This window comes from Taurulus bubalis (assembly GCF_910589615.1).
Source record: "Taurulus bubalis genome assembly, chromosome: 12".
NCBI classification, from domain to species: Eukaryota; Metazoa; Chordata; class Actinopteri; order Perciformes; family Cottidae; genus Taurulus; species Taurulus bubalis.
This window is the reverse complement of record NC_136600.1, coordinates 19,810,470-19,834,275: the sequence shown is the minus strand read 5'-3', so window position 1 is coordinate 19,834,275 and position 23,806 is coordinate 19,810,470. Positions and strand designations below refer to the sequence as shown.

Below are 23,806 nucleotides of genomic sequence, written 5' to 3'. Positions count from 1 at the left end.
CTCTTTCTGAGGTTGACAGTCCCCTTTTCTCGGCAGGTCGAGCCTGTGGCATCGGCCACGAGCTACCTGTGCTGCTCGACACAGTCTGACTCTAATGGCTGGCAGCAAACTGGCGGGTGGGAATGACATCAACGTAACCACAGCAGCCTGCAAAGCAATGGGACAAAAGCATACACTAGTGTCACCATCTGTAGGGCAACACCATGTTTTAACACATAACTTTATCGCACGAGGCGATAATGGCACGATATAGCTAGTTTATACTTATTAGTGTAACGCTAGACAGCCTACTCGTATTATTAAGAACCGAGAAGGCGAACAGTCGTGTGAACGCCCAGTAGTTAGTAATGGAGTAACACTGAGAGCAGGCAGACACGTTTGTTACCTCGTTAAACTATAGTGATTTAAAAAAAAGAGCTGAATTGACGTGAAAACGTCAGCAGTTAGCGTTAGCAGTATTCCTAGCAGCTAATCTTTCATTTCTTTGTCACTCCGTCACCTCTCACGTTAAAGCTAAGCCGGGTAGTTGTTGTGTGACGGTTAGCCGTCATTTAGAAGACGTTGTATCTGAATTACCTTGATACACAGTCGAGTAACGGGAATCCGTATTGATGATATATTGTGGTAGCTATTCCACTATCAGCAGCGTCTCTGTCATTCGTTTATTTACAACAGCATTGTTAAAAAAAAAATGTGCGTACGTTTTGACGTGGCTGCCGATTGGTTGAAATCCAGAAAGTTCGCGATGCGTCAAGGGGTTCAGCTTCAAGGCGTTACCTCAATGGTCTACAGGCTTGTCAATCATATTGAGCACCCGCCCTCAAACAGGGAATCGTTTAATTAATTTAAAGCCCGCCTTAAGTAATCAGCGCTTTGGGGGAGACAATACTTACATTCAGTAAGTCTAAGATTACGTCATTATTAAATCATGCGTTTAAATGCAATGTCTAACAAAATGTCAAACCATTTACCGTATAAATAATGTTTTTCCCATTATTTCAAACCGCTCGTTATGTCCACTCCCTCTCTCCGTAGTAGTCACCCAGTCGCTGTTTAGAGCATGCGCACTGCATCCCTCCAGCTCAGACATACGCGTGTGTGAGCCACACGTTGAAAAAAGTCTGTTTTGAAGACAGAAATTGTCAAAAATATCAGCTGTATCTTCTTTACCACCATGGGAGGACAAGCAAAGGGCAAAAAGAAAAGCAAGCCGAAGAGGAAAGACAATCGCCCAAACAGTAATTTAGTTAATTAGCACACCATGTTGCTAGTTCGTATGTAACTTCAACCTCTCAGATCGCAGTTAACGTTATTGGAAATTAATCTGTTGCGCTTTTATTTCAACTCCAAATGAGCCCAAACTAACGTTGACTCTCCGCTTATTTATTCACAGCAGATGCAGGATTTGTTGGATTGTCGCCTCAAGAAAGGATGAAACTAAGAGTACATGAAAAAGCCAAGAAGAAGACAGCTGAGAAGTACTCTGTGCAACAGCTACTAGAAAAGGTGACATTGACAATATATCCACATCAAAGACATGCCTTTTGAAATGCATTTTGAATTCTGATCATATATCTGTACATGTGATCATCTTTTGTACAGACAGAAGAATGCATGGACAGTTTTGACTTTGAGATGGCTGGCCTTTTCTGTCAACGAGCCCTGGATGTGGAGTCCACCAACCTGCAAGCTCTAGACATGCAGGGACACATCTGCTCTGAACTAGGGGACACACAGAAAGCTAAGGGAATATCCTTTATGCAGGTGTATTCTTTCCTCTTATGTGCATGTCAGTAACCCAGTCATCTCATGTAAACACTAATATACCACTGATATATATTATCTTGTTTGAGTGGAGTGAGCCTCCTTGACCAATTATCTTTAAGCTTTTCTGCATGCAGTGGAGCTGAGCCCAGATGTAGGCCACAGTAAGTACTTGTACCTGGGGCAAATCCACACAGGCCAGGAGGCAGTGAACTACTACACTAAAGGAATACAAGTCCTGCTGTCTACATTGGACAAACAAGCACAGACCACAGTGAGTGCACCACCATACACACTCACATTTCCTCTTTTACGTAGTTGTACATACTTGGCATTAAATAGGGAGAGATGCCATTGCACCTAAGGCTAAATGCTAGTGTGATGGTATTTATCTTCACAAGAGGGTGCTGTTGAACAATATATGGAATAATTATTATCTATTGCATGCATGCATTTCACCTTGTGATGACATCAATCCAGCAAGCAGTGTCAGTTCAATTGGAAATCAATACATTAATCACCTGGTAGTGTACATACTCAGCACAGAGTTATTCATAATGGCTCCGCTTTAAGGTGCTGCATTATCTATGAATAACGATGTTACTGTTACACTAACAATGTCATGTTTTGTTTCCAGTTGAATTCACACATTGTCCAACTTACATTATTTCATTTTTATAATTGTTGTAATTTCAAATAACCTTTCTGACAGTTTTTATAAGAAATAGCATTAAAGGTTTACTCAACAGCCAAATTATTTTCATAGCAATTGTTAGATAATATAACTAGGAAAAAGCTTGAGCTGTGTCAAATCTTCATATGCCTTTTTCCGAGCAGACTTTTTGACTTGTCATAGTAGGAAAAGCAAAGCTGTTACTAATAACATTAACAATGGCTCCATTCTATTCAAGTGTCCTACTAAGCCGTGACAGTGAGCCAGCGTTGACAAAACCAGGACCCTGAAACCGAAGCAGCTAAATGGAATTCAGTCACCATTCATTTAGCCCTTTTCTACTATGACATATCAAAATGGTTTTCAGAGAAGTTGCGCATAATGTTCCTTTCATTGGACAACTAAATTGTTAATAATACAAAATAATTGTTTCCCATGTTCACTATCTTTTGATTTATTACACTTAATAAAACGTTTCACATCTTTTTAAAGACCTCTGTTCTCCGATCTTTACGCAGGCTCAGGCTGGAGCTGCTGCCCCACCAGATGAGGACACCGAGCTGCCCACAGCGAAGGATGTTTGTGTAGCTTACTGCTCTATGGCGGAGATTTACCTCACAGACCTCTGGTACTGGAGCACACAGAGTAACGCTCGTGACACTTGTAGCCCATTTCGTGTTACCGCTTTTTTAATGAGTTGAGATTTGTCTTTCTCTCTTTGTGTGTGTGTGTGTGTGTGTGTAGCATGGAAGAGGGCGCTGCAGACAAGTGCAAGGAGTTCATTGAGCGTGCATTACAGTATCACCATGACAACCCTGAGGCTCTACAGCTCATGGCAAGTTACCTGTTCAGTACAGAGAGAAACCAGGTCAGTCCATGCACAATCACACACACACAGACACACACACAGACACACACACAGGATGAGTTATCACTACATTAAAGCGGGAATCTGCTGAGTTAATTATTCTGCGCAAATTGAATTGTATGCCATTAATCAGCAGATGGACACTTGCATCACCACGCACACATACACACAGACAGGTCATGCCGATAGGAATGTTAATTACTGGGCAGATCATTGAGGTCAAATAGATAAAGAGAGAGAGCAGCAGTCTATTGGGCTCAGTTTGGAAAATATCTCACAAGAACTTTGCAGTATGAAGCATCTGACAACGAGTTTGAAAGAATATCTTAATTATATTTCAAAACATTTCCTCATTTAAAAAACAATTTATTATTGCTGCTCTACCAACTGTTGTTAAGAGCAGATGCCATTTGAGACAAAACCTTTCACTGAGAAACGTATGTGGAGCACGCTTAAGAATGCGACCCATTTTGTTTTTGCAAGAAAATTAAAAGTCGTAAAACGTTGCATCTTGTGAGTTTTTTTTGGTTCACTATTGTGTCTTTGAGTTGGATAATAACATTTGATTTTCATCCATTTACAGTTATTTTATTATGTAAAAGTGCTACAAGCCTGGGATTTAATATTTGAGAATTAATAACACTCTTCCAATGTTTCCTGGAAAACGATTTGATAAAGAGAGTGAAAATATAGCAACAATTGTTTCCAGCTACATCGCGAGCATTGTTAATGGAAAGGCACTTCTTTTTTTTTTACATAATTTTTCTGAAAAGTTCTGTCGGGCTGAAGTGGATCTGTAGTACTAGCTGTACGCTGTAGGGGTCAGACTGGCTTCAGTCACACTGTGTATCATCCCACATACGCAACAGTCTATTTAGAAATACTCTGGTAATAATTTTGTGACAATATTGATCTGACCTCAGTTTAATCAAAAGACTATTGACATATATGGAGCATTCCTGATCCAACCTGTAAAAGTGATTTGAATTCAAATTATTTCTTTTTTATTTGAGTTGTGTGTACATATGCAGGTTTAGTTGTTGTTGAATTGTGTATGCATTTGTCCGTCTTTAGGAAGGCAAAGAATACCTGTTGAAGAGTGTTGGAGTGTGGCTACCTGCCCAGAAACAAAGTGCAGCTTTTTTCAGCACAGAGAAAGACATGCAGGTGAGTTGGAGATGTGCTTAGTATTTCTCTGACGGCAACAAACACTCATAACAGTTTATTTATAAAGCACTTTCAACTAACAGGATTGTCACACTGTGCTTTGCAGTGAGCACAAACACGAGTAAACAGTCGAGATAAAAAGTAAGAAATATCGAAATGAGGGATAATAAAAAGTAGAGAGATGGAAGATGGAACAACTACTTCACAAACGTGTGTGTGTATAAAAAAGTGTCTAAAGGGTAAATCAGCAAATTAGTTCAGTTAATTTGGCCTAGAGAAAGTAATGATTGTAAAGTCAAAGTAGGGATGGGTTCTAAATGACACCAAGTAGATGGCATTCAAATACGGAGCAAATGTGATATAAGAGGGTTTGGGATGAAGATTTGAGACTAAAATCCCAGTAGCACCACTGTTACGACTCTTATCTTTAGGAGCAGGTTGATCTGAACTCAGCCTGCCCACACTCGCTGTGATTAACAGCCACATAGCCGCAGAATGTTGCGTACCTTGAAATTGGATTGTGTTATTATCAGACAAAGGAAGAACTATGTTCTGTGAACACTGTAGAGGTGACGGTGTTGTCTTTTCTCTCCAGGATGAGATCCCGCCATACGAGTCTCGTGTAACCACTGCCAAACTGCTCATTGAGTCGGAGGAATTCGAGGTAAAGTTGTGTGTGTGTGTGTGTGTGTGTGTGTGTGCATATGAGTACGTTTGAGTGCTTCCTTTCTCGTGAATAGCACTGAAGGTAGGAAGGCCATGCATGGTCTTTATCCCCTCCAGAGTTCAGTCTCAATAATTTAAGAGTGGTATTTACAGAGAGGGACAGGGGTAAGGGGGTGCATAGGGGAGGAGGGCTGTGTGTGTGTGTGTGTGTGTGTGTGTGTGTGTGTGTGTGTGTGTGTGTGTGTGTGTGTGTGTGTGTGTGTGTGTGTGTGTGTGTGTGTGTGTGTGTGTGTGTGTGTGTGTGTGTGTGTGGAGGGGGCCAGTCTGATGAATTGCCGCCATATCTATGATTCGCCGCACTTCTAGATCACTCATCAATTTCTAGTATTAATGGCCGCGATTTTAGTGGCTCAGTGCCTTCAGTTCGGTGCTAAAACCCGGAGCAGTCATTAACGCTTGAAGTAATTTTCAGTGATTACTGCCACACCAACAGCGGTTCAACTATTTTCTGTTGTGATCCAGTGATTAATTTGTAGTCACTCTTGTTGAGTGGTTTATGGTTATTACTGACAGGAAATGAGAACAGTGTCCTTTCCCCCCTTCACTCCTAAATGGTTCAGCTGCAGTTATGTCTTTGTGTGTGTGTGTGTGTGTGTGTGTGTGTGTGTGTGTGTGTGTGGGGGGGGGGGGATGGGCTGTCAGGTGTGTCAGTGAAATGACAACGTCTCGGTCCACAGTTTCTGACATGTCGTTTGTCTTCATCCTCCTGGTGGTGTCATCAAGCCTGAAACCCAAACTGCTCATATCCTGGGTGCTTTAGTTTGCTGTATGGATACATATCCACATACATATCCATGAACAAGGTTGGTCATATGCTTTTTACCAGCAGCTATGTGAACATTTCAGAATGAAATTGAGCTTACGGATAGAAGTGGAGTAGAAGCAAGCTATTTTCTGTCCGTCTCTCCCAGACTGGGACTTAGCCGGATTTGATAGGGACATCCTCTCTTCCCTTTCCTTCCTCTTCTCCTCTGTCACAAATACACACACACACACACACATTCACTCATTTTTGCGCTCACTATCTCTCTCTGTGGACTATAAATCTATTCACAAGTAAACTCTCTGTAAAGTTGTGTGCTTCCAGTCTGTATCAGTTTGAAGGCTAGAGTGTTGCAAGAGTGCAACAATTTGTTTGTATTTCTTTCCCTATTGAATATTTAGTTGCATGGCTTTGGAAATGTAATTTAAATATATGCCAAAGAAACAATAAAAAGAAAAATAATAGTTAATTTTATGTTCTTTGTCAAAAAGCATTTGTCTGTCTCTCTTGGAGATGAAGCTATTTGTCTGATGAATGCAGTTTGGACCATTATGTGGTTTGAGTTTGAATTGAAGGAAATTTGGCATTTGGCAAAATGATAGTATGATTACGTTGTCCAAATGATCTGGGTGTATGTATGATATTATCTGGACAGTTATTGGGGTGGATCACTATAGAGCATGGTGGTAACAAATTCAATAAAAAGGGCCTTTAGGTGTTTTCCACAAGAGCTGTCAATGGGAGGTGGACGCCATCTTATCGTTTGTGACTTTACTAGGTGACGCTCCACACAAATTGCTCACACATTGCATGTATGACCTTTGCTATCTGAAATAGCACCTCTTGCGTTTTTGCCTGGAGAGTTTCTTCGGGGGTTATTTCATTAAAGCCAATTGATTTATCATGACATTAAGAGAGGTGGTCGCTAATTCGCCAGTGGACAGCCTCTGCAAATAGTAATGCTAAACCCAAAGTAGGAATGGGTTGAGCATAAATGATCATTATTGTATCAGTGCTGTATAAACATGTATCTTTTATAAAACATAATCTGTCAAGGCCATGACTTCCAAAATGGTTTTGAGGGAAAAATATTTTTAAAAGAGAGTTTTCATACCAATTTGTAAGCCGAGTGTGCATGAGAAGTTCAAAATGAAATTCAATTTAGTTGAGAAAGCGGTTATTTTATGATACTTAAAATAATGGGTCAAGAGCATGGAAAACATGCCATCAACTGATGGATTGGTACGTGTCTCATGCTTTGTTGTGAATAAATTATGGCATTGAAAAAACTGAGCTCAGAAATTCTTGAAAACAAAAGTATTCTGTCCCAGCAATATGTGGATCTGTGCCACTTAATTTGGAAAGGGGATAAAGTCAACACAAAATGTATTACAAGGTCTTTTTCTCCCCTGTTTGATTGCTTTTGAGGAGAAACTGATTTCCATAGCTGTAATGGAAATTTAGTTGAAGCACACCAGAGGTGCTTGAAAGCAGCATAAGTGAGACAACTGTGAAAATATAATTGTTTAAATATTTCTGGGCCAGTTTCTGTAGTGCTAAAACAGCTAGTTCATGAATAGATATGTTGATGGATAGAAGATAAACTCATAAATACTGAACAAGAATCAGCTGTTTTTCTCACTGTAAGTTTAATATCTTTGGGTTTTGGATTGTTGGTTTGAGAATTTGAACAGTTGAAGGCACTGCTGTGGGCAAATTGCGAGGGCCATTTTTCACATTTCTTCTGATATTTTAAAGACTAAACCAGTTGAGAAATGATTAATCACCAAGCAGGAACACCTTCCAATCATTGGTTCTATTTCCCCCAATTTCATGATTTGCTGCTTTTTACTGCTTTATGTAATTATAGGAAGAATATCTTTGAGTTTTGGGCGGTTGGTTGGGTTAAAATTATCAATTTGAAGAAGCTTTTAATTTCTTTAATTTTGACAATAAAAAAAAATCAATCAATCTATGAAGAAATTATTTTACAATAAAATAATAATTGTTTTTAGCCCTAAATTCATGCTCCATTATACTGACGTGTAACTTCATGTTTGAATGAAATACAAATGTGCTTTGTAGTCACAATGCGGCCTTCAGAGACCACAGTTTTCTCGCTGTCAAACACACAGACACACAAATTACCATCATCATCACCCATCACCGCCATTAATTCACTTGCCACACAGCAGACAGACAGACAGACACACAGACAGGCCGCCTCCCTTGACAGCCATTAAGGTGTCTGTTCGGCGTAGTTTTCACAGCAGCTGATGGTTAGTTACTCTCCTTGTCGGTGTCACTCTTGTCAGCTTTCATGTTCCTTGAACATTTCTGTTCTTAAATTTAGCTCATGATGGAGAGCAGCTTGTACTTTCCAATGTTGCTTGCAAGTACAGCTAGCACTGACATCCCCAGGATTTATTTACATAAGAGTAGACGTCCCTGTTTGTGCGTCCCTGTTTGTGCGTCTCAGTTTATGCGTGCATGTGTGTGTGTGTGTGTGTGTGTGTCTGTATGCGGCTGTGTGTGTTAGAGATACTGCTTGCCCTCGCTTGTAAAGTGATTTGTCTTTCTCCTGTCTCGGCTACGCGCGCCGGTAAAATGATTCTGTTACACAAAATTGCCCGAAGATCACACACACACAAACACACCCGCACGCACAAACACACAAACAAACTGCACACGCTCACAATGGCCATTATAAATGTGTTCCTCCCCAGAGTGTTGCTTTTTAAAATCTTGAAATAAAGAGGACAGCATGTACGTAGTGTCTTTGCGGTGCACTGTTGTTCGTGGACCAGTTTGATATTGTTTATTAAGATACTTTTTTGTGCCCTTCCTTCCAATTTTCACACTTTTTTCCCCTCGTAGTACCGCCTCTCTTCCCCTTATCTTCATGCGAATATTAATCGTGTTGTTGTTTAGAGCGTGAAGCGGCTTAAGAATCTCTGAATCTTTAATCACTCGCCTCTGGGTTGACCAGTGTAGTTAGGAAGGAGTACAGTTGGAGACGATATAATTGTTATCATTGTGTACTTATCCTGGCTCCCAGATATCTCTTGTTCTATTTTTGTTGCTCCAAAACTGCCAGATGTTTAATACCCAGACGGATCTTTACTCCTATCTCTTATATCTATTGCTTGGCTTGGATTACTCTGAGTGTGTGTGTGTGTGTGTGTATGTGCGCGGTTGTGTGTTGTTGTGTGTCTGCCGGTGTGATACAATGAAAGTCAAGTAGATCATTCTGACGCTGGGCATGAATCCATTCATCGTCAACTGGGATTAGGTGTTTTTGTTTGTGTATTTTTAATCAGACATTAATTAATTTAAGACAATGGGTTTTCAGCTGATAATTGGTCTAGCAATCAATCAACTGACTCCCTGACATGGACATTTGCGCACTCTTAATGAGATACCCTCAATTAACCTGACTCTCCCTCAGTCGACACAGGCAGCTGACCTCTTTATTGCCACCGGAAGCGCGGAGGCTTAATGAAAAGAGAAGAGAAGCCTAAAGAGCGGGAGGGAGGGGGGGAAAAATGAGGAAGCTCTCCAGCTAATAAGACTGCCTTAACAAGAAACAAGTGCTGCTTGTTGTGCTCACTGTTGTGTGCAGCTTTGTTATAGTGTGTGACTTTGCGGCGGTGTGTGAGTGCACACACAGGTGCGTGCGTGGCTTTTATTCTTGCCCTTCACCACGGGTGATTGGCTAACAGTCGCCTCCAACCTGAAGTTGACAAAAATCAATATATCATCACCTGGGGCCTCTCACACACACACACACACACACATACACACACACACGCACCACAAACACAGAATCCACGGAGGGAGGCAGAGCAAACCAAACACACAGCCTACTTTAGTCAAGGTCTGTTTTCTGTAATAGAAACTTCCCACAGAGTCTGACCCAGACAGGTGCTCTATGGCAAAGGTCACCTAACATTAAACTCAATTTAGACCTCAAAGGGAGATAGTGGGGGGACGGGGGGGTGATGGAGACGATGGGTCAGGCTGATATTACAGTTTATCATGTGTCCCTTGTGAGTGATGCCGGTTCAGAATATATTGACTGGTAATGTCTGTAAATGGATTATAAGGGCAAATCGAACCGAGCAGCCGAAGTGACTATCGACTGCGCGATAAGCACTGGTGAGTGTGTCTATTGACGGCCACGTCTGTTGTCTCGTTGGTATCGACGATGCCGTGATTGGGACGTCGATCTCATAAGACGCTTATCAGACTTTCTGATCACTCTGATTGATCGAGCTGCCTGGGAGATGCACAGCACGGCGTGCAACAGCAACGTGCTCGTGCATACTTGTTTTATGGATCGAGGCTGTATCTATGAGTGTGCACTGATGTTGAGCCGAAAAAGTCATTTACTTGTCTGACTATGCTCTGATGTAATGAAGATTATTTCAAATGTCATTTCAATCTCTTGACCCTCATCTACTCTCCCCCTCTCGATGTCTCTTTGTCTTTCTGCATTAGATGGCGGTAGATGTGCTGGAGGGTCTTCTGGAGGAGGATGATGAAGTAGTCCAGGTAAGCAATGGATTGATGGCCCAGCTTTCTTTTGTCTAAAAAAATGTGGTTGTCTGTATTCATGTTTTTGTTTTGTATTTTTCATTAGTTGGTAAAATACAGGGAAGCTGTGCGCCTCTGATAATGTTTGTTTTTGGTTTTTCTTTAACTGATTTTGTATTTCCAGCATGGCTGTCTCTATTTGTTTAGCAACACCAGTTGGTCTGATGTCGTGCACGCTGTTGTAGAAGCAATTGACCAATCAGAGCTTTGTTAGGATTAACAATGGGACTTCCCACAAAGCACAAATTCACCGAGATACAGTACATCCATGAAAAAATAGCAACAGAAAAAGTATGGATGAGGTTGATGGAGCTTATAGAAATAACAAATCTTAAATCTGCATATTTCTTTTAATTGTCATGAAAAAACGTACAGCTCATAGCAACCACGACCACAGCTTCATCAGTTTGCCCTGCTGATTGGCCAGAGCAAAGTGCATCAAATATCCCTTCCAACAAGGAATGTGTGAACACAAACACATGTCAGGCAGAATGAATGAAGTGAAACTAAAATGGTTTACTTAAATCCGATTATCAGGCTCGTCCGTCTCGACTAATTGGCGCTTCTCAGTGGTCAGGGGTGTGTGTGTGTGTGTGTGTGTGTGTGTGTGTGTGTGTGTGTGTGTGTGTGTGTGTGTGTGTGTGTGTGTGTGTGTGTGTGTGTGTGTGTGTGTGTGAGAGCACGTGTGTGTTACTTGTCAAGGTCTTTTCTGGTGTCCTCTTGCAGGATGTCTTTTCATTATGATAATGATCAGACCAACTTGTAGGCAAATCTTTTATCAGCCCAGAGGGACGGAGAAAGCCTCAACCTGTGCACCTATTTGCTTCTGTCGAGCCACTGTTTATGTGTCTGCACAAAGGAGTGTCTACACACCCATACTTTGCCATTACTTGCTCTCAACACTTGCTCATACACCATGATGTATGACTGAGAACTTGAGTGCGTATTAGAGAGTGACGTAAATGGCAGTATTTTCTGTGCTTTAGTAGGAAGTATGTGCTGTCATTGTGCTCCAAATCCCCACTGTCAGTGGCAGATGAAGTGAAGGTTTTCCACTGAGTGTCAGATTCAAGAATACATCTCTCTCTCTGTCTCTCTCTCTCTCTCTCTCTCTCTCTCTCTCTCTCTCTCTCTCTCTCTCTCTCTCTCTCCCCCCACCCCACCTCAGGCTCAGCCTCCCACGTACACACACACCCCTGAGCTGACAGATTGAGAGCAATCATTGGGGGGCTGAACTTTTAAACTTGCTCCAGAGATGTACAGCTGTGACAATCGATTTGAGCGGGCCTGCAGCCAATCACACATGCATGCAGTCACCAGTTCTAATGGTCAGAAAGTGTTCTGTCAGGTTACGTTGCTCGTCATATTGGTGATGCCAGACGTATTTGACTACTCTCTCTCTCTCCTTGTTCCCCCCTCGTTCTTCCCCTCTTCGTCTTACTTTCTTTTGTTATTTCCTCTTTTAACTGCAGTAGATAAGTTGTTAGCTTTCGTCTCCGTCTTTTTGCTCTCGCGTATCTCAAAGTTGGAGCCTTACTTATATAATGTTGCGTCTGCACAACAACAACTGAGCTGGTTTCTTGCAAATCTTGTTTCAAAGGTATTCAGTTGATTCATGATGCTTTTGTTCTTCCTTCAGCAGCACCATATGGGAAATAAGATGTGCCTTCACTTTGAAATGACAATAGTCTCAGTGATTTGATTGACAGAAGAAAGTTTATTTTATTATGTGTGCTTCTGTCTGGGGTTGTGCTTGTGAATAGTGGGTTCTCTAAAATTCTCAATTAGCCAACTCTTTTCATGTTTTCATTTTGAGTGTTGAGGCCGTCTTTACAGCATACACAAAGATTTTATCGTGGACCATTTGTATAAATATAGTTTTTGACTTGTTTTTTTTGTATGTTTTGAAGAAGTTTATTTAACTGACCCAATTTTCACTTTATTTCTTGGACATACACAAATATACAACACATTTCTGCATTCACAGGCAACGTTTGAGTGATATAAATGTCGCACTGCTGGTTGTGCAACATTACTACATGTATCCAGTGCAGCTGTTGTTCTGATAAGTATGGCTGCAGGGGGTAGCCACCCACTCGGCATGCTTAGTGGCAATTCTGAACTCAGTGTGGTACGCCTTGATGTGTGCTTCTTTTTTTAGCTAAATGGTTTATTTGGCAGAGGTACAGGTCCTTACTGCCTCTTCCCTGAATAAAGTGAATATTTATGTCTTGGTGCTTGAAGAACAGTGGGTGTGTGATCTTTGGCCTCAGATGAGAGGCACACACACACCTCCAAGTTCACTGAGAGTTTAAAATGATTGTGTTTAGAGGAAGAAGAGCAAGCGTAGCACAGTATATGTAATTACACTTTAAAATATGCTTCCACTCACTGTGTGAACTCTGTGAAGCAACAGGATTCTTTTTTTAAGGGATGTTCTAGGTTTTTTTTGTTTGAATTTAACATATTCATGAGGTTTTCATGAAGTTCAATCATAGCCAGTTAAGAGATCCTTAACACCTAGTCTGCATGCTGGACTTGAAATGAGTTGTCTGTGTCTGTGTCATAATCTTACTACGGGTTGTACGTTAGCAGCAGAAGAGGTTAAGAGGCACATTGATGGATCTAAAGCTCTGCATTTAAAATAAGAGGATACTGCTGGTCTCATGTAAACATTTAGTAATTGATCAAAAGACTCAGTAAATGAACATGGCACAAACTAAGTGCGTGGATGCATTTCTTATGAAGTAGCTTTGTCTTTTCAGCTATTGTGTTTAAATTAAATGTTTGTGCCCATGGCCCTCAAAACACTTATGAGACAGTACCACAGGCCTGTGGTACTTCTGTTCCTCCAATTTATATCAAGGCAAAATGATGTGTACAATGAAATAATGAATAGTCTGATAAAGAGAATAATAAACTATATTTCCTCCTCTAAATGAATGACTGATATTGTACACAACCTGTAAGTATGATATGATTTGGAATGCAGAGAAGATATTTGCCGGAGGGAATTCAGTTTTAATTTTATTACATTATGTTTTGGTTAATGTTTCATCAAAGTAATTGCATTTTTTGCTCTAGAAAGATAACAACCAAATTGGTAGCGGCAGATGATAGAGTCACAAGTCGGGTCTGAATTAATTGTTAAGCTACTATGTGCACATGTGCATTTACACGCATGCATCATTTCTAAATGAAAATAATACATGTCAGGATTGGATGAGGTTGACGGTTATTATGTGAGTGATTGATTACTTGTGTTGCTGTGTGATTCCATGTCATATGTGTGAAACCTGTTTGTCAAAGACGGATGTGAGATTTCATGCAGACATGCTCCGTGAGGGTTACAAATCTGTCTCCCTTGTCACAGCTCACTTACTGCAACAAGGAACACTTTCTCTCTGTCCTGCTCACACGCCCCAACCCAACCTCTCTTTCTCTGTGCCCCCCCAGGTGTGGTACCTCTCCGGCTGGGTGTGCCACCTCCAGCTGGAAAAAGCAAAGGAGCAGCAAGAAAGAGAGGGGAGAGAAGTGACAGAGGAGGAGACCGAGGAGTGGAAGGCATTGAAGGAAGCGGCCAGATCGTACCTGACCAATGCTAAGAAGGTAATTGAGCTCAGAAAATCTACCACACAGCTCTAGGTAGTTGTGATGGGCCTTTTTTTTCTTCTTTTATTTTAAAAACTATTTCCTACCTTTTTACAAACCAAACAACTCATAGTTTGATCGGGAAGATAATTAGCAGATTAATCCATAATAAAAATAATTTGTTGCAGCCCAATATGCAATAACTAAGCTCCACCTCAACCAACAACACGGGTTAAACACTTCTTAAATAATAATGCATGAGTAATAATAACGTAATGGTGTAACAAACAATAATACATCACACACAGCGGCCATTTATCAGCAGTACTGTTGGTACTATCCTGCTAATGTGGATCTTCCTGATAAAACCTTCATACTTTTACTTCAGTAAGATTTTGAATGCCAGACATTTTCGTATTGAGTATAAAGTCTCTGAATACTCCTTCCACCACTGTGCATGGCAAATGTGGGTAGGAATAGTTACATCTAGTACTAAGGTGAAACTCCCAAGACGCAGTTCTCTTCAGAGATGGAGTACATGCAGTCCTGTGGCTGTGAGGGGATTCTAACTAAGCTCCATTGTTGCCACAGAAATGTCTTTTGGTACTATCTCAAAGAGGTTTAAATATACCGCTGTCTCTCTTCCATTCCCGCTCACACACACGCACGCACACTCGGAGTGATGTGTCTCGTTCATTCTGTCATTCTGTCAGGGAGCAATGCCTCTATGGGCCATGATTCATGTTAGCCTAAAATCCAATAGGCTTGTAAATCAGACAGCACAGGCTGAGGGATAGCAGGCCCCACCTACATTTCTTTTTTTCTTCTCTTTACTTTCCTCTCCTTTTCACCTCCCCACCCAACTCCCCACCTTCCCTCCTGCTCTCCCGCAACATTGTGTTCCTCTCCAGATGAGTAGGAGCAGCAGAGTGGCAATATATTAATGCCTGTCTCTGGGCAGCAGTGTAGTGATGGGCCTGTCTAACCAGCATCCACTGGGACAGGAGCGAGGTGGGCTTTGAGCTGCCAAGAGGGAGAATGGAAAGAAACTGTGGGGAGGAAAACAAAGGCACACGGCACATATAGATTTGAGCTGCCAGCTTTGTAGTAAGACTTAAAAACAAATGGAAAGAAATGGAAATTGAGAAATAGGGAGAATGAAGTGCTACAAAGGAATAAAAAGGTGAAAGACTTAACGACTTGAATGAATGACGTGAGTGAGTGAGGCGGCAGAGCGTGACAAGTAAACACCATAGCTGTTTCTTTGTAGAGTGAGTGAAGCAACAGGCGCAGAATAATGTGGAAGGTAGATGCTAAAAGACTTGGCAAAGGTGAGGTGGAACGTGGAGAGAAAAGACACCCCACTGTGGTTCGCTTAATTCCTCCTCGAGCAGCTTTTTTGTCATATGTGTGCGCATCTGCATATTGTGTAGTCAAGATTTGCCTTTGTTTATATCAGAGCTTTGTTTCCGAGCGTCACTGTGTTAATTATTAACGATGAGTCAGTCTGCTAGTTAAAATGGGCTCCAACATGGAAATGAGGCCTCAAAGCCCAACGGCTTGTTTTGGCGCCAGTCCACTTCTCTGCATACTGTATGACTTTGCTAAGGGTGTGTGAGTGTGAGTGTGCGTGGGTGTGTGTGTGTGATGTGAGACAGTGAGAGAAAGCATGTGGCTATGTGCACCTTATGTGGATGTACATATTTAATAACGGTTGTGTGTGCCAACTTGCATATCTAATTATGTTTTAAGAACGGTCTTCATTATCCACTTCAACTGTGATTGACTATCTCTCTTTCTCTCTCTCTCTCTCTCTCTCTCTCTCTCTCTCTCTCCCTCTCACAAGAACACACACACAGATTGCATTCAGCTGAAATACTATAAAAAGGAATGATAGGGAGGAACGGATGGTCTGAGAAGACAAGAAAGAAGTGTAGGAGAGGAGCAGCAGGGTGAGCAGGAGTGGGAGAATGAAAGGGGAGGCGAGAAAGGGAACAGATTGGATAGTGTGTGTGTGTGTGTGTGTGTGTGTGTGTGTGTGTGTGTGTGTGTGTGTGTGTGTGTGTGTGTGTGGATGTGTGGTTGTGTGGGCGCAGAGGGTGTAGCTGGTGAATAGTGGCGAGGGTAAAATCAATAGTAAACCGGACGTGAAATGGAATTTGAGTCTCAGCCAGATAGGGTGCGATTGAAGAAGGATCTGCAGTGTATGCACAGAGGACACTTTTATATGTGTGTGTGTGTGTGAGTGTGCACAGAGGCAGCTGGGGCAAGTGAAGGTCAAAAGCTTTACTATTTGATGTGTCTGAAAGGGTATCCCATGAGCAGGGATTGTGGGCAGGGTTGGTCCAAGGTGTGCTTGTCATGTAATTTTAATGCCTTTCCCTACCATGGATGTGACTGGAGAACTGAAGTGTTAAGTAAGTGTGTGTGTGTGTGTGTGTCTGTGTGCGTGTGTGAGTTTGCGCTCAGCCCTCTTGAGACGTCCAGCGACATGCCCTGTTCACACTCAAGAAGGTCTAATCTCAGCCAGTGTCACACATTTGCAGTGAGGGAGTCTGTATGTTTTTCTGACAGAGTGAGACAGAAATGAAGAGAAATATAATGTGTTGAAACTATTTATCTAATTAATGTTCTCTTGCTAATGAAGAGATGTGCAGTATGAGAGCTGGGATTGGTCTTAAAATGAGTTGGGGAGAGCAGGATGGAGGATATAGGGGGAAGTCGAGAGGAGGGCAGGATTTTGGAACTATTGTGAAAGTATGAAGAGGTATCTCTCTCCTTGACAGGAAGGTCATTTGGTGAGAGTGTACGAGTGGGAGCAAAAGGAAAATGGTCAAAAGACAAGCCGGAAGAATGAAATCATTAGAAAATGAAATAACAGAAGAGATGAAATGAAAGGGGAAGTTAAGCATAGGTGTGAAACAAAGGTGAACAATGATGGAATGATTAGTCTTTCACCACATAATCAGCCTGTCTTTATTCTGCCATATGAGCAGTAGAAAAAGGTTTCTATCAAAAAAATGTGCTTATTATTACACTTTTGTCTGCTGCACACCGGACAAAAGATAGCTCTTACAGGCAGTCTATGCTGAACCACACCATATTATGTAGCCAAATGAATTAGGTACTTGAATTAACAAATTGAATTCTTATCTATTGGTACATTTTCATTTTCTTTACTTACTTTTTCACTATCAGGTCTGTACTCCAAACCAAGCAGAAAGCCATATAATGACCATAAACAGGGTGAGTCCTCATTCAGCCCCCAGAAGCACAGCTGCGTTGTGCACCTTTAGCGAACATAATTCAGTTTTGTATTAAAATCCATAGGCCTATTCAATTCTGTTGCCAAGAATTGGAGCCATTACTGTCATTCTCATGAAGTCAAACTTGCCAGCTCTGTTGATGTATGCCGCATCTTGTTTTGGAAATAAAGTTTTCAAATTGGTTTTCCTGGTTTGGAAGTTTGCCAGTCTGTCGAGCTCATCGGGCTGCTGGTCATGGGGGTCATCAACGTCAGCGGCGGTATTTCAATCTGGACCAAAGTGGCGGACCGACCGACATATCGACACCCTTGACGTTCCTAGAGCCACGGCGCTAACATGGCTAAAAAAAAGAATAGCGAGTAGATGGTTAGAACAGATGTGTCAGGTGTGCAGGTTTGAATTATTGCCGTGCGTGCGCGTGCGTTGTCATGGCGGTGGTCAATTGTGCTTTGGGCTGCAACTCGGGGCTTGAAAGTAGAGCAAAGTGGACCATGAAAGAGTTATACGATTGCATACACTCACACATACGCACAAGCGCTACCTCCCTCTCTAGGCAGCTCTCTGGGCCGTGACAGTGAGAAAAGAAAACATAGGCTGTTGTAAATGAGAAACGCCTGTGTTTCTCGCGGCGGCGATGCTGATCTCAGCAGCGTTCGGTGGGAAATGTGTAAAGAATAGCTCCTGTTTGTTTAGCTAGCTGAACGCATCACAATGAGTAATCGCATTCCATCCAGCAGACACACTACGCTATTGATTCGTCGGAGATATCACCACTTAGAAATACAATTTCCAAATGACATTCAGTATTGTAGAACATACAGTATTTATTTTATTTTATCATTTACACACATTCACCGAATTTCTCTTTCATTATTTCTCTTACACAACTCATATGAAAGACACCCTCTACCTCGTATCCAAGGCAGGTGCAATTATTCTTGGTATCGAGTCGAGCCTATTGTAAAGCAAACGCAACTTTTTCTTGGGGATAAACATCTCCAGGAATTTCAGAGTGACGTTGGCGGAATGAAAATCCATGTTTTTCTTCCCCCTCTATGTGTGTGTGTGTGTGTGTGTGTGTGTGTGTGTGGGTGTGGGTGGGTGGATGGTGCTTTAAGGAGACTGAGAGGGTCAGCTCTCCCCCGGTGCCTGGACCTGGGTCACGCTCCAAACTCCCTGAAGCTCCAACCTGCGGAGACAGCATCCACTTAAATATACACACATACACACACACAACATATTCTTACACTCCAAATGAGTTCCCGGGGGACTGCGTGTCTCCTGTCAGGACCTGCTGTTGCTTAGAGACTGGTCCTGGGGCAAAGCAGTCACACACACTCTCTTCACTCTTCTGGCCTCGTTACACTTTTAGTAAGAATGATGGCACTCGGCTGCTTATTGTCCATGAGCTCAAGGGACTCTCTCTCTCTCTCTCTCTGTGTGTGTGTGTTAGACTAAATAGAATAATATTCCTAGATCTTATGAACCATTCCCCACTCACCCTCTTTTTCTCTGGAAAGAAAAAACAGAGATATAAATTGCTGCATCAGTTCCCCGTACTCTGTATATGCACACAGTCTGAAACTCAGTATTGTATCGGCCAACTTAACTTTGAGTTCAGTAATTAGACACAAGCCGAGTATTTTACAGAGATAAATGTGCTGGCTGCCTTGAGAACAGGATTTTTTTTTTATCTTGCTCCTTCACGCCATATTTCACTGAGATAACAACTTTGATTATGTGTGTGTGTGTACGTGTTCATGTGCGCCACACAACCATGTGCTCCAGGATACATTTATCTGTGTGTGTGTGTGTGTGTGTGTGTGTGTGTGTGTGTGTGTGTGTGTGTGTGTGTGTGTGTGTGTGTGTGTGTGTGTGTGTGTGTGTGTGTGTGTGTGTGCGCATGCATGTTGCACCCGCAAAAGGAAGATAAATGGTCTTTTTGTCTCTTGTATGGATGAACGGTGGATCCAATGTGCTGATTTGCCAAATGAAAGACAAAAACTGTTTACCAGCTATTTTGTGAGCGTGACTGCCTCACTGACAGAATGCAGCTGCTGTTGGATATTTCAGGCGGCCTAACCAGCACTTGGAGACTTAACACCTCGGGCCTGCTCACTTCCTTTAACTCCCAGCTGCTGCTTACTGATGCTGTGGTGATGCACCGTTATCTTCAGTGGCACAATGGATGAGCTTCAGTCGAGGGCTTTTCACTCACCATATCTCATTTCCTGTATTGCCTCCACGGTACAATTTCGGTCTCAACATTTCTGCTGTATAACCTACTTTCTATTTAGAATTTTCCTTTTTCCAGTCTACTGACTGGCCCATTACACTCTTACATTGTCCTTTTTTGTCTTTTTCTCCTCCCTTTTCCCCAGCTGTACATTAAGTTGCGATGTGATGACCAGCCGATGTTGGAGCATGTGGAGCAGCTGTTAGGCGATCTGGGAGGAGAGCTGGAGGCAGACGAGGAAGACCAAGTCTTGGATGAAGACTATGAACCCTGTAGCGATGACGAGGAGGACAATGCAGAGGCCCCCATGGACCACTGACAACACTCCAATTTCCCTTCTCCCCATCATGCTTTCCTCTCGTAAAATGTTCTCGTGCACTCTCTAAAAGTGCCTTTTGTACTGACTATCCTTTCACAACAGTTTATCAAAGATGAAATTTGAAATCAAGTGAGATGCACAAAAGAGCGACATTAAAAGCAACAGCCTACTCAATCCCTTTCAGTGAGTTGTCTTTGGTGAAACAAGTGCATACTTGAGTAATGCGTTCCTTATTAATCTCTATGACAGATGTTGATGAAAGAAATTTGTTTCAGAGCTTTACTACTTACCAGCAGCAAAAGCAAAACACCTTTGAATGCTATTTCCTCTCATATACACCCACACATTGGTCTCTACAAGCAAAACATACATGGCACTTGTGCGCACACACAAACACAAAAGCTTCACGTTAATTACTTCAGCTCATCCTCAAAACAACAACAGCAGCAGTGTTTCCCCCTCTGACAGCATCTCGACAGGAAGTGAGCCTTATTAGAGCACCGTGTCTGCCAACGTTCAACGCTATCTTTACATATAACGATTCTAATATTCCAAGTTCATGTGCGATTCTTAAATTTTAATGCCATTCAGTTTACAGTCTCGGCTTTGTTTTTCCCCCCTTTTTTTGTTGTTAATTTATTGGATTCAACAAGGCAAGACACAATAGTGAGAATTTGACATTATCTTGTGCAGCCTGTGCTTTTCTGTCTTCTAGACTTTTCAAAGTGGCTGCTACAAAGTCTTTCAGAAAGGAGGAACGGGAAACTCTTTTTTCAACTATATTCCACATCTCAGCCTTTTAAAATTCTCAGGCGAGGCTACGTAGGAGCATGGCTTTGTGTAATGGAATGGCAAAATGACCGATGCTTTTTACTTGCTTTTATAGTTTTTTATGATTGAATTCAGGTGAAGAGCAAGAGTTTGAACTAAGTGGTAGAAACAGTATATGTGGAGCTATTTTCTATGTAACGTTTATGAGGATGTGTCATTTGAAAAACCTTTTAGCAAAAAAAAAAATCAAGATTCACAGCATGACAGACTATGTCAGACTGAAAATGTCAAAAACACGTACGGTGTGACAATAGTTGATACACTTTTCCACATTACAACATATCTGAATCTTTCAATCTAACACTCAAAATTGCGATTGACTGGCCCAAATTAATCAGTATCTATTTAATTAAGCTTTTTACACATAAATGCAATTTGTACATTAGTTTCTATGCAACTTGCAAGCATAGCAGTTGTGACTTTACTCAAGCCCTGTATATTTATAGTCCAGGTCAGTATGTGACATGCATGCTGTAACACAGTGTATATCTCAATGCAGCATGCCTGTTAACAAAAACACCACTGGCATCCACTGCTGCACAGCACCTTTGAAGAATTTTTATAACCAGTAAATGGGAACGTTATCTGAGATCCTGCTCCTGATAGCGACCCAGCTGCAAGCTGGGAAACCTGTTTCGGAATACAGGAGTTCAGATACCTTGATCTGATTGTGCATGTTTGTGTTTAAGGATATGACACTGTCTGTGTGCGTGTGGGTATATGCTGCAGATATTGATAGCTTAATGTGATATGATGTGTTGCTATTTGTTGACCCAGCTTTGCGCGGAAATATTCATGTCTGTGATGTTTAATGTATGATAATGCAGGCCTGGAGGACTGACTACCTGGAGGGATGCTGTCACCTAGCATTTGGCTTTATAATTAAAATGGGCTCCAGTGTGTATGTGGGTTTCTACATGTGTGTGTGTGTGTGTCCGTGCTCATCTGCAGTGCTCCGTGATTAATGACTCCAGGGGTGAGTGAACATCGGCGGTCAGCCCTTTCTGGTTATTCTGAGCTGACCGAGTGTGAGTGGGCCATTGTGGACACAAAGCCGCGGGTGATCTCAAAATCCTCGGCTATTCTCTCACCTGTACATCAGCGTCGGCACTGCAGGACTGTTTTCACTTGCTGAGAGAGGAGAGTGCAGTTTCTACACAAGGACACACATTCAATCACAGGGAAAGCACACTCACTGTTTACTTGCATTCTTTCCCGCTCTATGCGGAAAATCGCTTCCTGAAAGGCCAGAATGGCTCTCTGAGAGGCCAAAGCACAGACCTATTCAGCCTCGTATAAATATATTTCTATGTCCATGAATTAACACATGTGCATAAACAAAAATGTATTTACATTGTATGCATAGTTGCTGCCTGAGGTGTATGCATGCATTTACCTGTACGTCAAGCTGCCTTTGGAGGCCAGCAGCATGACTTCAGTCTCCAGGGAAACTAACCCATAATTAGTATTTTTGTGTGTGCGCATGTCCCTGTATGTGTTTTTTAATAATCGACATAATGAGATGAGGAGCGGAGAATAATCCTGGATTAACAGCTTTAAAATGCATGTGTTGTCATCATAACAACATCCTGATTTGGATTTAATCATTGGAACGCAAACACTCCGTAACCACACACACACACACACATACACACATGCACAGCCATTGTCAGATAGCTGAATGCTACAAGCTGTGTGTGCATGTGCTGTTTATCCTCATCCTGTGCTGATGTACACTATGTGTGTATCATGGACTTAATTAGAGATTTAAGCGGGGTGTTCCTCTGAAGGGATTAAAGGGGAAATTATCAGAATCTGGAGACTTAATGCTGAAACCAGTTAAACGGAAACAGGAGGAGGGAGATCAGAACTCGGGGGAGTAAGACGTTTTAGGGGCAGTTCTCCCGTTTAAACACACATGCACTTGTTCACTTGTGTAAATTGTCCTCTTGAAGTCACGTGAAAGCACTTACATTTGTTTCAAGGTGTGCAAGCTATGCTTTCAGCCTCTCAAAGCTGCTATTCAGAGTCTTACGGGCACGCTGTGTTTGGATGCAGGAGAGGTTTAATGGATATTCAATGATGCTCTGTGACAGAAATGCAGACAAGCACAACGAAGAAGACCAAGGACAGAATCGACTCCCCTGATTTGAGGATTGAGGACTCATGCCACTCCTCTACGTCCCTTTCTTTATGCTGTGGCCGTGCATTTGAACTGTGAGTCAACGACATAATGGGAGTGATGGTTATCTGACCCAAGGGTTTTCCTGACAGCTACTGTGAGAATCCATGAATCAACTCTTTCCTCTGCAGTGAAACCATTTCCTGAATGGGATGGATTTCCTGGGTAATGGATGAAGTGCATCCGATGTGGTGAACGCTCTGCAGCTGATTGACATAAAGGGTTAAAACTCACAGCTTTGTGGGGTTTAATGTGATTATTAAAAGGTGATATCGTTTTTCTCACTGTGTTCACTATTTGGGAAAATGTGTGCTTTTCCTGAAACCCATATGGCAGGAAGTTAACGTCCATAATTCAATTAATTTCATTATTTTAAATGGAATATTTGTTGAGGAAAAGTTTCCGTGCTTTTTTCTTCATTGTGTTCTGCAGAAACTCATTACTAATCATGATTAACTCCCAGAGAAGTTGTCCTCATCATTGATCTGCGTTTTTTGTCATCACGGCTATTTTAGATTACCCTGCTGCTTTTATTGTCTGAGAGTTGTCTGTGTGCATGCAGAGATGCATGAACAGTTTGTGTGTGCGTTGTTTTTGTTTTGTGGGTACACGCATAATCTTTGGTGGGAACATCTGTCTCTCAGAGATAACATAACCAGGGAATTAGCCATGCTGTCTTACAACCGAACATCACATCTCACTATTACAGCCTCCTAAATTATACCCTATTACACCTCTGTGTGTGTGTGTGTGTGTGTGTGTGTGTGTGTGTGTGTGTGTGTGTGTGTGTGTGTGTGTGTGTGTGTGTGTGTGTGTGTGTGTGT

At 41.9% G+C, this 23,806-nt stretch overlaps 1 protein-coding gene across 1 annotated transcript; it reads left to right on the top strand.

Annotated features, from left to right (window-relative positions):
- The first annotated feature begins 1,121 nt into the window (after positions 1-1,121).
- LOC306745194 (uncharacterized protein) lies at positions 1,122-20,173 on the top strand. Its single transcript, XM_079227946.1, has 11 exons — positions 1,122-1,238; positions 1,394-1,506; positions 1,603-1,749; positions 1,886-2,038; positions 2,956-3,065; positions 3,182-3,305; positions 4,380-4,472; positions 5,068-5,136; positions 10,462-10,515; positions 14,014-14,166; positions 19,796-20,173. Exons 1-11 carry the CDS (start codon positions 1,175-1,177, stop codon positions 19,967-19,969), a joined length of 1,254 nt encoding a protein of 417 aa, XP_079084072.1. The 5' UTR covers positions 1,122-1,174; the 3' UTR covers positions 19,970-20,173.
- The last annotated feature ends 3,633 nt before the right edge of the window (positions 20,174-23,806 follow it).

What these genes read in the sequence shown, in the direction of transcription:
- LOC306745194 (XM_079227946.1), top strand. Translation starts at nt 1,175, where the DNA reads ATGGGAGGACAAGCAAAGGGCAAAAAGAAAAGCAAGCCGAAGAGGAAA. An exon ending in TGCAACAGCTACTAGAAAAG is followed by an intron (nt 1,507 to 1,602) that starts GTGACATTGACA and finishes TCTTTTGTACAG; the next exon opens with ACAGAAGAATGCATGGACAG. An exon ending in TCAGTACAGAGAGAAACCAG is followed by an intron (nt 3,306 to 4,379) that starts GTCAGTCCATGC and finishes GTCCGTCTTTAG; the next exon opens with GAAGGCAAAGAATACCTGTT.